This window comes from Belonocnema kinseyi, chromosome 7, assembly GCF_010883055.1.
Source record: "Belonocnema kinseyi isolate 2016_QV_RU_SX_M_011 chromosome 7, B_treatae_v1, whole genome shotgun sequence".
Taxonomy (NCBI): domain Eukaryota; kingdom Metazoa; phylum Arthropoda; class Insecta; order Hymenoptera; family Cynipidae; genus Belonocnema; species Belonocnema kinseyi.
In genome coordinates, this window is record NC_046663.1 from 75,245,300 (window position 1) to 75,262,154 (window position 16,855).

The 16,855-nt window shown below is 30.1% G+C and overlaps 1 protein-coding gene across 3 annotated transcripts in view; it reads left to right on the forward strand.

Annotated features, from left to right (window-relative positions):
* LOC117177351 (ATP-binding cassette sub-family A member 12) overlaps nucleotides 1-16,855 on the forward strand; it is a 147,276-nt gene that overhangs the window by 82,827 nt on the left and 47,594 nt on the right. For all 3 annotated transcript variants that reach the window (XM_033367980.1, XM_033367981.1, XM_033367982.1), the window contains 4 exons: nucleotides 879-1,289; nucleotides 8,430-8,850; nucleotides 11,077-11,225; nucleotides 11,316-11,498. In XM_033367980.1, coding sequence (XP_033223871.1) covers nucleotides 879-1,289; nucleotides 8,430-8,850; nucleotides 11,077-11,225; nucleotides 11,316-11,498 — 1,164 coding nt within the window. The remainder of the gene's footprint in view (nucleotides 1-878; nucleotides 1,290-8,429; nucleotides 8,851-11,076; nucleotides 11,226-11,315; nucleotides 11,499-16,855) is intronic.

The following is a 16,855-nucleotide window of genomic DNA, read 5'->3' on the forward strand; positions in this document are numbered from 1 at the left end:
ATCGACTCGGGATACTTATGAGATACTACCATGATTTTTTCAGATTTTTTGGTCCAAAAATAAATTAGGCCAAAAACCGGCCTTACCGACCCTCCCCCTTTTAGTGAAATATGTAACTAATTAAACCCTTGCATTTTTGCCAAAAAATACCAATTTCTGACAATAAACATTAACATATAACCTACTTTTTTTCAGTTGGAAGTTTAAATTTTGATGTTAAATGAGTTTGGCTTAAAATAGACCATTTTTGGCGAGTAATACTAACGTACCCTATTATTGTTGAAATATTGTAAATATTCTTTGAAATTTAATGTTTTTCATCAAAAATACCAATAATTTCTAAGCAAAAATCGTGACATAACATGACAGAAAATTGTTTAGAATTGTAAATCTTCTTCAAACTTTCCTTTGTTCAGCTGCCCTCAGCCAAAAGCCATGGCCGTTTTGGCCTCTGGTGTAAATGTCACACTATATATTTCTATAGTGTATTAGCTTTAAAGGCTAATTTAATTGTTTAAAATGCAGTTTTTGATCTTAATCGAGTTTCTAAAATACATATTTTTCATTGCTTGGCCAACGTCACAAATTTATAAGAATTTTTTTAATTTAAACGACAGCTGCATCCAATCATGAATGCGGATTTTTCGACAACAATAGTTTACAATATTTTACAATAGTTTCGAGATAACTTCAAGATAAAGACAGAAATAGCGCAGTGGGATTTTTAATAATTGGATTACAATCTCAACTGTATCGAAATTTATTCATTTTTTAGCAGTACTTTCATTGTGATTTTGCTAAAAATTAATTATTCATATACTGATTCAGTTAAATTGTTGAAAGAATAATGTATGGAGGACGTGCTTTTTTCCTTATAGGTGGGCGGTTATACCCTTCACACATCTGGCAGAGAAAATCTTCGACGACTCGAGTGTTTCAAATATGGTGCTCTTCTGTGTTAATACGTTTCTGGGTGTTTCATCCTTAGCGACTATCCTCGTAATCGACATTCTCGGCAAAAGCCAGACTGCAGTAGACGTACGTGATTTTCTTCATCACGTGCTACTTCTACTACCCCAATATGCACTTGCTGATGCTCTTGTCGAAATCACGAAGAACGACATCACTGCTGAATTACTTGGAAGATTTAACATGGATACCTACAAGTCTCCCTTAGGTTGGGATTTAATTGGTCTACATTATGTCTGCCTCTTCGTCGTCGGAACCATCTTGTACTTTGCTAACCTAGCAATTGAGTGCAGACTGCTACCTGATATAACATGGAAGAGGTAACTAATATTTTATAATTTTTATAATGAGCAGTATTCTGCAAAGAAAGCATTCTATCTTAAAATGAACCACTGACAATCAGCAACATGTTACTAATTTACTCAGTGGAATTCCATTACTGGTTTAATCAGTAACGTTCACTGATTACTCAGTACTAGTAGTTATCTGCTCGTAAGCGATGTCGTCTGTCAACGGGTTAGCGTGAGACTTATCATTCGGCATTGCATTAACGTGTCGCTTTGCCCAGAGTCAAACACAAGTGGCCAGGAGCTGCCCCAGTTTTAAGCGAAAAATATTGTACCAATTGTTTATGCAGCCACGCCTCATATATTTCTAACACAAACACTACCAAGTTAAAGAAACCTGTTAGTGACATTGTAATGATGGCAGCAATGTGCGCATTGCTTTGGTTAATAATTATTGATTTTTTATGTGATCTATACGAGTGGATGGGTTAGTGACACCTATGCACCTTTTAATGGTATTGATTTTACCCTGTCACTAACAGGTCCAAAGATGCGTTAGGAACCGTTTAGCGACAGAAACACGCGATAAGGCTTAAAATCGTTCATGTTTGTTTCTGATGAAGCAAATAAGTAGAAAACGTAGGTATATTAACTATTTTTAAATAGTATTCGAATGGACACATTTTATACTGTTATGAAAATTCAATTAGGTAAATACTTGGAATAGTAAGTAATATGATGTGGTGAGCATAAAAAGTTGCCCAAGTCTGGCAGGCGATTTGTTATTAAAGTATGATATAACGAAGAATCCATACCATATCAAACAGAATCTGTTATTATTTAATATACGCGTATGGCTATTCTTTGGACACCCTAACCTCCAAGCGATTTACTCACGCGCGACTCTAACAACACACTTTTCAAAGATTTATGCGATAAGAATGACCATCAAAGTTGAAGGTAAGTTGAAAAAAAAACATTAACGTTAACGATAAAAAGTCTTTTTCACTCAAAAGAGACTGATTCCCCTAAAATAGATTTTCCATGATCGTGTCACTACTCGGTCTCTTTACGAGTTTTCGGACCGGTTAATATTACTGCTCATAATGAATCATTATGCAAGCCTTTGCCCTCCAGACAACTTCTCACTGACACACCAATTCCCTGACTCAAATCTTACACCTTATTTTGTACGATGTTTGTTTTAAAAAAAAAGGAAAATGCACCGACTCACTTGTGTTTGCTGAATGCTCTTGATGGCATCACCGGTTTTTAAATATCTTTGATACACTGCTTTGGAAATTATTCCCCGGACATATTTATATGCAATTTAATATTAAAGCATGCTAGTTTTTACGATGCCTTCATGTACATTTTTAACTCACTTAAATTTTTCAATGAGAGAAGAAATTCATTTAGGGTGCTACTAACTGGTCGCATATCACTAAGTACTGTCTTTACCTTACACCCTAAATTTCATTTTCACTCAAGAAATACAAAGACCTGACTTAATATATTATTTGGCGGCACTGGTATATTTAGTGACGCTGTGTAAGCTGAGACTCTTACTGGTTCACCTAGTAAAAGTAGGAAAACCATTGGTTCACTAGTGAGAATTCAAAATATTGGTTCAACCAGTTCTCATTTTATGAACAATTTGCTTTCTCATAAGTATCAAATAAATTTGTTACCTCGAAGAGGGTTGTTTTCTAGAACAAAATAAAAAGTTGGAAAAAATATATAAATAAATGTGCAAAATAAATCAATAAAATTACATGTTTGCCAAGAACTTCTACTATTATAATATATTGCAGATAAAACAGAAGTTTCAGTTATGCAACATTTTTACGCAATAGAAAAATGTCACCTATAAGGTAACCACTATTTATCAAACGTAATTTTAAAGCAGAGGGAAAAGTTGTTTTAAATTACAAAAAGCTAAAACGATTTCTATAAAATCTACAAATAAATTAAATAAAACTCATCACAAATTACAGGAAATTACAACTTTTGTCAATTAATCGGACGGATCTTGTACTGTTTGTATATTTTTGTATTTTGTTATAGTTTTAAGTTGATATAATATTTTACAAAAAAGAGCTACTACGACAATTTATAACTATCAGAATCATTTGCAAGAATTTGCAGGGTTTGGAACCCAAAAGTTTTTTTTCGACCTAGGATGACAAATATTTACGATATTGCAAATAAATACCTCTAAATTAAGATCTGCAAATGATCGCTATTATAATAAAAACTTGCATGTTTAAAATTTAAAGGAACAGTAAGATAATGCTTAAATATATATTTTAAAAAAACTGAATAATTTTTTTTTTTGTTATTTAATAACATTTATTATCTTTTACTATTCTACAATTCCTTCAAATATCATTAAATATACTTCTGAAACGGTCGTATCAAGTTTCCATATAATATAGCATTCGATTATGAAATTACAGAACAAGGGAGTTTTGGCTCTCTTTAACCCATAAAGTTTGTCGTGCTTTTAAAGTTTATATTCTAGAAGTCTTTTGTTACTTAGATTAACCACGAGGAAAGCAAAATCGTAAGAAAAGAAATAAATTATCAGTAAAAAATGTATTTTAAACTGTTTTTAAAATACTGCGAAACAAATAGGTCCTATGCGCTCGATAAAGAAGAAATTTGGAATAAAACCCTAAGTAGTTATTAATTTTATTTGCTACAACATGAAGATAATATCTCTTATCATTTTTAAACAAAATCCGGCTATCACTAGTTATTCCTTTAATCACTTGTTTTTAACGAAAAGTCTTTTTATTTGAATGTTTCCTACCTAAAGCACATATTGTTGGTTTTTTGTAGGAATGAATGAATATATATTTTTCTTGAAAATATGTTATTTTTTCGAAAAATTTATATTCTTACTATTTTAAATGATAAACTATGATAGGTTAATTAAGAATCAGGCGCAGGGCAAGTGTAATATCTGTTTCTTTTCTATGTGAAGTATGAAAATCTGTCAACAGTTCGAGGCTAGTTAAAGTGGTTAATGAATCTTTCTTTCACAATAAAAATGTATAAGTTCATACACAATAATAATAGTTAAATAAAATTTTGTAAAGTACATTCCCACGGGCATATCATCCTTAAATCAATTTACGAATAATGTAATCTGCAATAGGTAATTTTTTAATATCACATTAAGATTCAAATTTTTATTTTTTATTTTGATTAATATTCTTATAAATGGTATAAAGTTCAAAGCAAACATACATTTCAAGATTTATTGGATATTTCATCAATGAGAACGAAAGTATATCCTTGTAAAATTTAGATTTGGGTGTTTTATTACACATATAACACTTAACCGTAATAACATAAAATCTGAAATCTTCGAAACACTAATATTTCTAAATATTTGAAATACATATCAATTATCGAAGTATAACTTTATAATTTCTTATATTGAACATACAAAATTCGTTAAAATAATTGACAAAAGTTGTACTTTCATTCTCATGTAGTTTTGTTCTAATGTATAGGAATTTATTTTTTGGTTCCGATAAAAATGTGTTTAGTTTTAGGTTCTTAGATACTTGAGAGACATCAAAGGGCTTTGTAACCAGATCAGTTCATATTGACGAGGCCATCGATGATATTAAATTTGCAGTTTCGGAACATATTTGAGATCAAGATATACTAGAACCTTACTAATACCATTAAATACACTTCGCAAAAGTTCATATCAAGTTTCTATATAATATAGCATCTGAATATGAAATTACATACCAAGGAAGTTTTGGGTCTATTTAACCGAAAACGCTTTAGTTACTTTCAAAAATTTGTATCCTAGAAGTCTCTTATTACTTAGAATAACTACAAGCAATGTAAAATCACAAGAGATAGACTAAACTCCCAGTAAATTTTTTTATTTTCTACTTTTTTTAAGTACTAGGAAGTAAATACGCAATTTTTAAATTAAAATATAAAACCATTATCAATACCAAAATTTTGTAATTTGTGGTATCCATTATTTAGAATTATTGAAAATCAATTATAATATTTATAATTATTAATGGAAATTGATTTCTTAAATTCAGAATAAATAGCTATAATATTTTTTACAATATAATAGACAATGAAACCTTTGAATTTTTAATCAAAAATATAAATTTTCGACGAAAAATATTAATATAAATTATTATCACTCTAATATTGAAAATATTCTTTGAAATCTAATTATACTTTATTAACAATAGAAATTTTCGACGAAAAACACTAATATAACATAACAAGAAATTGTTTAGAATGGTTAATATTCTATTAAACCTAATATTTTTTGTTCAAAATTACCGACTTCTTATTAAGTTTACCATAAACTCCATTAAGTTTTGAAATAAAAAATACCAATTTTTTAATGAAAACACGGACATAATTGAAATTCCTAAAGGATTCTAAATCCTGTTCTAATTATAATGATTTTTGTTCGAAAGACCAACTTTCGATGCAAAACACCAACGTTATCTAAAATTCTTCAATAATTATTTATCTACCTTGAAATCGAGTATCTTTTGAGGAAAAATTTATTTATAATACCAGTTTTTTTTTTACAAAAGCGTTAACGCGCCTTAGAATTGTTAAAAATTGCAAACCTTTAAAATCTTAGGATTTTTGTTCGAAAATGTCCATTTTCAGGAAAACTCTCTCTAATTTCCGAGTAAAAATTCTTCGACTTGAGTTCGACTTGGTTATGTCTTAAGTTCGCCTCCAAGACATCGATATCTGGCTGCGTCTCAAAAATGAGTCGAAACATAAGCCTTCGTCTTACTTTTATGGCCACGACAGGTAAAACGGCGTTTACTTGTCTCAAGTCTAGCCTTGTCTTGGCTAAGACAACGTTTACTTATCTCAAGTGAACTTGCCTCAATAAGAACCTGTTTCAGCTCATAAATGAGATTAAAATTAATGAATGAAAAATTTGTTATTATTGAATTAGTTATTTTAATTTAAAATATGCAGAATCTGTGGGTCTGAACGAGTATAACCCTTAAAAACTTTCTTTAAAAGAATAAAAATGGTAACTTCAAGACATAGAAACTTGTCTCCAAGACATAAATTGAAGTCTGGCTCCGAATTAAAACTGAGACATGCTCAAGTCGAAAGTTTCGACTTCAGCATGTCTTTATTGGGGGCAATTCAAGTTGAACTCAAGTCGAAGTTCTTAAAGAATTTGATAATATGATTTGTTCACAGATAAAAAATGAAAATTCATACAAATTGTCAAATCTAAAGAGCTTGAGAATATTATTGAGAGTATAAAAAGAGATTTTCATTCAAATTGATTTTTAAGTCATTCAGTAAAAAAATATTGAATCTTCTTACATAAAGTTTATATACTTACCAATAAGAGTAGAAATACAAAAAAAAATCATTTTTAATTCTTTACATTTTTAATTTATCATTCTTACTGGATAATTTTAAAGAGTTTATCCAATAGCCTGAATTTCTGAGAAACAAAAACATTAAATTAAGTTTAAAATCGTTGTTATTTTAAAAGTTGCAAAGGAAATTTTTACATTTTTAAAATATTTTTTAAAATGAATTAGTAGATAAAAAATAATATTTTTCCAGGTAAATATATTTCTGTTTAGAGAAAAAATACACAAGTTTCAATATTTTTAATTACAGAACTTTTTGGTTGTGAAAATTGTGCAACCCTACACCAAGAGAAATTTCGGGAGATTAATTCACGGCACTGCTCCTTGATTTTATTGAGCTTTGGCGCGAGAACTAACATCTTGGGATCCTTGCGTGTAAAGCATAGGTCTCGAAGTTTCAGGCATTAAGCCACGCTCTTTGCTTTCAGGTCTTAAATTCTATGCTTTTAGATCATAGAGTCCGAGACTTTAAAGCACGTAAAATTGTAGCTCTAAAATCACGCGCTTTCTTGAATTAATATCTTGAAATTTCTCTCCGTGTTTTCTACGGGGCTCACAAATTTGAAATAAAATTAAGAAGTCATGCTAATTATTATGGGTATAAATTTTTCTAAACGGCTGTAAATTCGAATGCTTTTAAAATCATAATAACTAAAATTTGAGAAAACTTGGTCAAATTATAGATTCAGGGTCTCAGTCTATTTTTATTTACGAAAGCTTTTATGTTTTTCACAGATTCATTTTACATATTCAACTTAAAAAAGTTTCTAAATCGCCAAAAAACTATGAAGATTTTTTTTAGAGCATCCAAAATTTATTTTAGAAATATGATTTGTCACATATACAAAATAAAAATGTATAAAAATGTACAAATGTGAAGTGTTTGGAAATACATATTTTTTTCCTTCTATAAAATTCTTCAAATTATATAAGACATCTTTCGACCTTTAAAAATTTCTATTTAAATTTTCTGATCTGAATTTTTTTATTTCTTAAAAAGCTATAAGAATTGATATAAATTTATCGCGAATATTATAAAATATCAAATTTGTTCAAGTTTGTCTCATCTACTGTATTTTTATGTTAATTAAAAGACACAAAAATGATTTATTTTTACAAAAAAAACCGATTTTATATTATACTTGTGTATTAATATACATATTTTGTGTGCTGAAATGTTCAATTTATTATTCCTTATGAATAATTTTAAATAGTTTATCCAGTAACCTAAGTGTTTGCTAAAACTTTAAAATAAATTTAAATCAATTAAAAACCTTTTGAATGTTTCAAATAAACTTATCACATTATTTTCAGATTTCTTAATTTGATTAGTAGAGAAAAAATGGTTTTTTCCGGATATCTAATTAAAACTAAAAAAAAAATTTTGGCCTCTGAAAATTATTATCAAAAATTTTTGAGCTGAAACGCTCTAGTTTTTGAAAGTCTATCAAAATTAGGACGAATTCATCATTAACATACTAAAATGTTTAATTATGGAGATTTAAATTATTTAAATATTGAAGCTATAGTTTTACATTAAAATCCTGAAGCCTGCCATATTTCTTTTTTCATTAACGGAATAGAATGGCGCCATGGACTGTATAATAATTGGATTGTAAAATCTGTTTGATTTTTGGGGGGGAATATCTTAAAAGTCTTATCGAATGAAAAAGAGTCCAATTCCTACTTATCTCAAGTACAGTTGTAACAAACTACTGAAATAAACTTAACTATCAGGCATGTCTAATTACAGGCATAAAGTTTCCTACGAGGATGTTAAAGAGGACCCAGACGTCGCTAGGGAGCGTGTCAGGGTGGAGAAGGAATTAGTTCAAGACGTTTTGAAAACCGTGAAATTGCGAAAGGAATACAACAGCTTTTATGGTACAAACGTTGCGGTGCAAAATCTCAGCTTCGGCGTTCAGACTGGTGCTTGTTTCGGCATCTTCGGCGTAAATGGAGCTGGAAAAAGTACAACCTTCAAAATGCTGACTACAGAAATAAAGCCCACGGCTGGAAGTATTTTCCTCAATGGGTCAGAGGTCGGAGCAGGACCTCTGTGCAATGGTAAAGTTGGCTACTGTCCCCAAAGTGATGCTCTTGATGGGTTCTTGACTCCTGATCAGTGCTTGACCATTCATGGAGAAGTTTGTGGTCTAAGGGATGTTGCTAGGGTAAGAAAGATTTTAAATATTCTATCAATGAGAGAGATTTCCTTGTTTCTTAAATCGAAATTTATTTTTGTGTTTGAATTTCTGTATCAGGGAGGTTGAGGTTTATTCTAGATGATTTATTCCGAGATTCACCTGTAAAAGATAAATGGGATTGCAAATTTTAGAATATAAAATTCAGGGAAAAGTCAGGATATTTTTTTGATCATGGAAAGTCAGGGAAAAGTGGAGGAAAAAAGGGGATTTTGAAAAAAATGGCAAAAGTCAGGCAATTTCTAGAAGAAGAACTTTAAGTAACTATGAGGAATAATCAGGTATACCAAACACTCACTCTTCGTCACTTTTTTAGTCACGGGTGAACCACTATTAAATACAGGTTTATACTACCTTCTGAATTTTCTCGATTCCAAGTTTTTAAGTCTTCAATAGACCCTAATAATTGAAAAGGCAGTTCAAAAGAGTTGAAATATTTTATGGAATTTTAAAATATTTAAAGACATTTTAATTGACTGTAATCATTTGAAGGGATTTCAAAGGTTTAGAAATAGTTTAGGGCATTTCAATAGATTACAAGGAATTTTCCATTTATTTCAGTAATTTAATGAGATTTCAAAGGATTTTAAATATGTTAGCATATTTGAAACAATCCCAAGAAATTGTGTAGAGCTTTAACAATTTTTTTAAAGTTTCACAGAACTTTTGAGATCTTTGAAAAGATTTAAAATTATTTTAAATATTTTAGAGTATTTCTAATAATTATAAGGAATTTTTAAAAGCTTAAAGAATTTCACGGGATTTCAAAAGATTTCAAAGGATTTTAAATATTGTAGGGTATTTTAAAATACACCAAGAAATTTCAAATTGATTTCAATAAATTAATTGAATTTTAAATATTTGAGAGTATTCAAAAAATACGAAGAATTTTCCAGAACTTGAACAGATTTTAAGGCAGTATTTAGGTTGTTAAATATCTTATGATAATTTAAAAAATTTCAGCGAATTTTCAAGATCTTCAAAAAATTTCAAAGGATTCGAAATACTTTAGGTTACTTTAACAGATTTTGAATTATTTTCATTAGCTTTGAAAAGCTTTTAGGGATTTGAAAATATCTCAAATGATTTAAAATGCTTTAGCCAATTTAAAAAGATTCCAAGGAATTTTTAACTGGTTTTAATAAATTTAAGGGATTTCAAAGTATTTGAAGTATTTCAGGGCATTTAATAAGATTTCAAGGAATTTCGAATTGATATATACCATTAAATGAGAGTGGATTTCAAGGACGTCATTCACGATAAGTGATTAATAGTATACGATTTTCAGGATTGGAAGTATTTTCAAATTCCCTTAATTCTACTCAATTTTTCTGAGCTTTTCTTTAATTTATCTGGATCTATTTCGAACTCTCCTTAAATTTTATAGATATTTCATCAACTTCTCTTGAATTTCCTTGAAATTTTCGAAAATTATTTCAAACTTATGTACTGAATTTAATGCAATGAATTTTTTCATATGTTTTAATTGTTTTCAATTCACTTGATTTTTTTAATTTACCTTGAAAAATTATTGTGCTGAATTCAGCGGAATTTTTTTAATGCGATGAAACTCCTCTATTGTGCTGGGTTTGGGGCTCACAGTGATGGGGAACAAACTCGATATAGTACGGCTCCGGATGTAAACGCTTTTGTTTGTTCACGCCTGAGTGGCCACCGCACAACCCGCTTAGCTCCTGTTACACCTACCTGTGACATGGTGTGAATTCTCGGAACGACTATAGCAGGGCGCCCTAGTTAGAGTTTCAATAGGGTTTTCAATAAATTGAGAGAAAAATTGTTATAGAACAGAAAAAGAAGGTTGAGGTTCCTTCGTGTGATGAGTTTTTTTTACGTTTCAAGTTATTTATACTAGTATCAGCAACATCTTTGTATTTATTTTATTGACTTTAAGCGATGATGTAATCAAATTTTAATAATGATGAAATTCGTGGATCATTTTTTGAACACATTATTGTACCTTTTACAAAGATTAGCACGTCTTTATATATAAAAGAATTTTTCATATATATTTTTACAATTTATAATCTTGAAAAAGACAAAAGGTCTTTCGAAACTTTATTTAGGTTTGAAAAAGTCTATAACAGTCAAACATATTGTTTAAAAATTGATTTATAGGCATTTTTTCTCTGTGAAAAATTTAGATTAGGTTTTTAAGAGATTTTATGTTTTTTTCAGTCAGTAGAGAGGATGTTAAAGAGGTTTGATCTAATTAAATACGCTCATCAGAGGGTGAGCAGCCTCAGCGGTGGGAACAAACGAAAACTCTGTGCAGCTATCAGTATGATGGCTCCTGTGTCTATAGTCCTTATGGATGAACCTACCAGGTACTTTAAACTCAAAAAATTAAAATTTTGTGGAAATTGATAAAATTGATATTATCATCGACATTTTTACTAATAAATTACTGATTTTAGTGGAATGGACCCAGCATCCAAAGAATTAGTTTCTCAAGGAGTGAATCACGTGACGAGAAACCAAGGGTCGGTCATAATGACCTCACATAGTGTAGTGGAGTGCGAAAGACTTTGCCCAAGGGTGGGTATTTTGGCCAAAGCAGGTCTCAGGTGCATCGGAAGTCCTCAGCATCTAAAGCACAGGTAATTATTTCCCCTTTTAGTAATGTTTCTCTCTCTCTCTCTCTCTGTTTTTACAAAATGGTTTTGACCATCTACCGTGCCAGTCTAGCGTTTCCCTAATCCTCTGAACACACACGCAGTGCCTAGGAAAATACTGATATGCAAAAATGTAGGAACTGAGAAGAAGGATTAAAATTTATGAAGTTAAATTAATATTATTAAATTTAAATAAATTAATATAGGTAGATTTATCAGTGAAAAAGGGCAAAAAAATTGCAGGGCATTCAAAAACCAACATTTTTCTTTTCTTGACTTTTTTTTATATTGTGCGTTATTTGGTATAAAAGTTCAGTTTCGTCTGTTTTTTGGAATTTTGTAAATCCTCTAACTCTGGTAATTTTTGATTTTATAAAAAAAGTCATTAGGATAAATTGTTCGAATTTTTGAATACTATAAATAACCGTACAGAGAATTCTTGAATTTCATAAAAAGTGGTCTCAAAAATATTCAAAAATGTGTCCACTTTTTGAATTTTTCTTCAAAATGGTTGGCTAACGAACTTGACCTATAGTTTAGGACACTAAACGAATGTACCAAAGGACAATCTAATAGATTAACTTTTTTTAAAGTTATCATGTTCACAGGCAGGCATACATACATATATATATACATACATACATACATACATACAGACAGACAGACAGACAAGCAAAATTCGTAAAAACTTGTTTTTCGGATTCAGGGGGTCTCAGAACGTGGACATTTGACAAAAACTGGGGGGGGGGGGTGTCAAATTTTACACAAATCTAATACCTTCTCTGATGAAAACGTAATGACAGGGATCACAGAGAAAGATTTAACATTTATTTTTACATAAAGAAATGAAGAAAACAATTTTTATGCTTTTATATTTTTAAACGCTTTTAAATTGTTTCAGTTTCAAGTTTTTTTAGACTGTTCATGCATATTTTAGTTTTGAATTTACCATATAATTCCAATATTGTATTTTCCAATATCCTATATGTAAATAAAAAAGGGGAAGTTTTACCAGAACAGTCGAAGAAAGGGGAATTTGAAAAAAGGATATTCAGGGGAATAATTCAAAGGCTGTGATCCTTGAAATAATAAAGAATAAAAATTAGTTTTAAGTTACTCTTATTTATCTGAGAAAACCTTTCAACTTGTTTGCCAAATCGGTATCAAATTAATTATAAATTTAAATGAGCGAATTGTACTATTTAAAATTCGCATGTGTAAATAAAAACTGAGCTCTATAAGGCCTTGAATTTGAAACTTTTTTAACCCTCATATCCTTTAAAAATTGAAAAGGGTCAGGAGAAAGCGATAAATTGTTCAAAAGTAGGATAAAAAAGAGAAAACAGGATAAAAAAGAACAGAATTTTTGGATAAAGAAATAAGGGAAATAAATTATCAATGGTTGTGATTTAATAGAAATGGATATATAATATTCTACAAAAAAGGTATAATATAAAATAATTTATCCAATTAATTATATTTATAAAATAATGTATCCAATTAGAAAATAATTTGATAAAGAATTATACAAATTATGCAGTGAGTTGATAATAATTATAAAAAAAGTAATGAGATAGAATTGAATTCCACATTTGTACTGAAGAGATGCAACAAGCTTCAAAGTACGGGTCTTTTGCAAAAAAATGTTCTCTCTCTCTATTTGTCCATTTCTATACATGTCTACTGGAAAATTTTTGTGCATTTCCATATTTTTTACAGCATGTTTTACATGTGTGGTAAATTCTAAAAAAATTAGAAATATTTATCCGAAACTTCAGATACGTTCAACTGACTATTCAACATAATTTTGAGAATAAAAAGTAAAAGGGAAGGTATTCTGCATTTAAAAAAAAATGAAATATAGACTATTATTCAGGTAATGATTACCAAATGGATTTTCTCACTCTTTGTAACTTATGCAACAGTATTAGAGTAAAATCTCGCTTAAGTCTTATGCGAAGCTTCCATTCTCTTCAAGAAGGTTTCTTTAAGCTGTTTCCTGTTTCACCTAGTAGTGAGTCTGTATGGACGATGCAGAAAGAATTACCTTTATTTCGAGAAACCGGTAAACTTGGTGGGTCTCATAAAATCGGAACCATAAACCCTTAATAACCTCTGCGGCGAATCGCGTTCCTGCCAAACGATCGTATCGTTCCGAACTGATAGCTCAATACTAGCAAATGCTCCACTTCCGTGCCATTGTATTCTACGTATTTGTATTCTTAAAGTCCTTCCGCTTTCTCAACAGCAACATCTCCTCTCAGCGTTTTACGCGCATTCCGCTTGTTCGCCGTGGGCGATAAAAACCAGTACAAATGAGAAAACTTAGGCTTTAAAGTGCAATTATTCATAAAATGACTCAACTTATTTTGTTCAGAATGCTTCTCATTTCAAATAGAAACTGAATATTTTGCAATTGATGGAATGGAGATAAAAATAGCAAAACAATATTAAAAGATAGTCCAAATAGGAGAGACAAGTCTACAAAAAAGAGGTTTTTAGCCTATTAAAAAAATAATTTAGTCGTTAAAATGTCCCTCTCCATTTTCAATATCCCTATCACTTCCTATAGAAAGGATCTATGCTATAAAATCCCTTCGCAGTGGCCAATAACAGCCCTTAGCATCGATAAATATAACTTCCTACCAATGGACAATAACAACGTTTAGAAACAGTCAAAATGATACCTTAGCAGCGCTCAATAACATTTCCTAGCAATGGCCCAAAACAAATTCTTAGCAACGAACAATATAACTGTCCATCAAAGGACAATAACAATATTTAACTGCGGTCAATAAAATCCTGTAGCAACAGTAATAATAACCATTAACAACGATCAACACAACTATATACCTACCGACAGACAATAAAAACCTCTAACACCAATCAACATCAACCTTTTGTAACCCGCAACAACATCTCCTACCAATGATAAATACTACTTCCTGTCAATGATCAATAACAATGCTTAGCAGCGACTGATGCAACTTCCTAGTAAAGGACAATAACAACCATTAGCTAAAGCTAATAACATCCCCTAGCGATGAAAAACAAAAGCCCTTCGCAACTGTCCCTACGACGAGGGGAGTCTCGAGGGACTTAAAGGGTCCCGAATAATTTGGGATTCCGAGGGATAGTAGGGTTACGTGGAATAGCAGGGGTCCCGAGGGATAGTTAGGGTCGCAAGGTATATGGGCACACACGACTTCCGCTCGCGGTCAACCACCCTCCGAATACAAATCCTGAATTCCGCTCGGGTCAATAGTAGGTAGTTTTGGGGGCGATCGTCTTTTCCTCCACGGCTACCTGCTTAACCTTCCCCTTCCACTGCGCAACGACACTACCCCTCACTGGATTCTAAGTTGCTTCAGGCCCTCGATGTGATGTCCCCCATAAAGATAATGCATTTGTCTTTCAAATTACCCATTTCCTTGCCATTGAGTTAATCATTCAATTTTCAATCAATTTTCTATTGTTTTTTTCGTTGGTAGAGCTGTTGAAAACTTAAGAAAAAAACCACATTTTTCAAAAATTATTAAAAGAGAATATTATTTAAAATAATGATAACTTGATAATCGCTGCGTGATGTTATTGATCCTCAAAACTTAGTTTTGTAGAAATTGTTGATGTACATTGTTGTTTTTAGAGTTTAGAGTCAGGTGAATCAAAAACAATTGACTTGTTTTAAATGTTTTGGCACATAATGGTGATCCTTATCAGTGAGTTTTCTTAAATCTGCGAAAAGTACATAATTTATTGCAGGTATGCTCTTTTACAATTGAAAGTACTATTCTTAAAAAGAACTCTTAACGAAGAACAACTAATGAAAAGACAATTAAAATGTAGTAGGAAAATCTTGTAACAAAATTTATAAACAAATTTTTTTAAGTTTTCAGAAAACACTGCAGTCGAAGAACTCTTTTTAAATTATTTTTTAGCGACGTATATTAAATCTGGTATGATGAGGAATTATATCTGTGAAAGTGAAATTTTTTCTCTTGAAAGCCGCTCTGTTGTAAAAATACAAAATTAACAAAAAATTGTTGTAGCTAAATAATTATTCAAATATTTTTGTAAAAAACTTTTCTTTTCCTTATATCAACGAAAAGTTGATGCCAATTTTTTTCATAGTAGTAGGAATACAGATTGGCGAGGAACATTGTACTTAAAAAAATTTTTCCTCGATTTCTTATACACAAATTTTCCTTTAATGAAGTTTTGTATGGCTTTAAATATTTAATTTTAAATTTGTCAAAATGTTCATAATTTCAATTTTTTAAATTGAAATGTACTGATTTTCCGGTTTTAAAATTATTTCTATGAAAGAAAGCATTTCCAAAATCACACTGTAGTAAAAAATAAATTTGTAAAAAAGAGCATTGTAGTTATATAATTATAAAATTCTGCTTTTAAATTTAAACATCGTCTCTGAAGAATTCGTGAAAGTAGGAAATAAATTTTCTTCTATCCATAAGAATTATTTTCGTAAAAGGAACAATAATTGTTCGCCTTTCAAAATAAACCTTTTGTCTATAAGAAAAGCACACTTTTTAAATAATGCTTAAATAATTATTCAACTACAATGTTTTTTATAATTTCATTTTTTTACTACAGGTTCATTTTTAAAGGGACTGCAATGTTTTCTGACAACGTTAAAAAAATTTGTTAAAAAATTTTACTACTACATTCTAATTTTTTTTCATGAATGTTGTATTTCGATAAAATACATTGTTTTAATAATACTGAATGATTTATCAATAGTTATTAATAAAATTAAATAAAATATACACTTCAAGTTAAATAATGTATATAATTTAGAAACTGAGATATTAACCAAAGAATAACACTTCCAATTGTAAAACTGCGTACCTACAAGACCTTATGTACTTTTCGCAGATTTATTAAAACTCACTGACAAGGGTCACCATTGTGGGCCGAAACTTAATTTTGTTAACTTAAATTAATTATTATCTCACTAAAATTTAAAAGTTGATCAAAAGTGAACATTTTTAGAAAAAACTGCAACATACGAGAATCACTGTAAGAGAATATTTTTATAAATAATAATAATAACATGTTTAAACACTTACTTTTGTTAACTTTAATCAATTATTAATACACGATAACTTGAAAAGTGGAAAATTGTTTAATTTTTCGTTCATAAAATGTGCATATATCATATTTATACATTATTAGATTGGAAATAATGTAATTATGTATATTTAAATGATTTTCTTGGACAGAGGTAGACCGCGGAAAGAATGGTTAGAATGTGTGAATGAGACCCTACTTAGAAGAGACATAAGAAGTCACAGAAATACGAGAGCCTGCATGAAAAAATG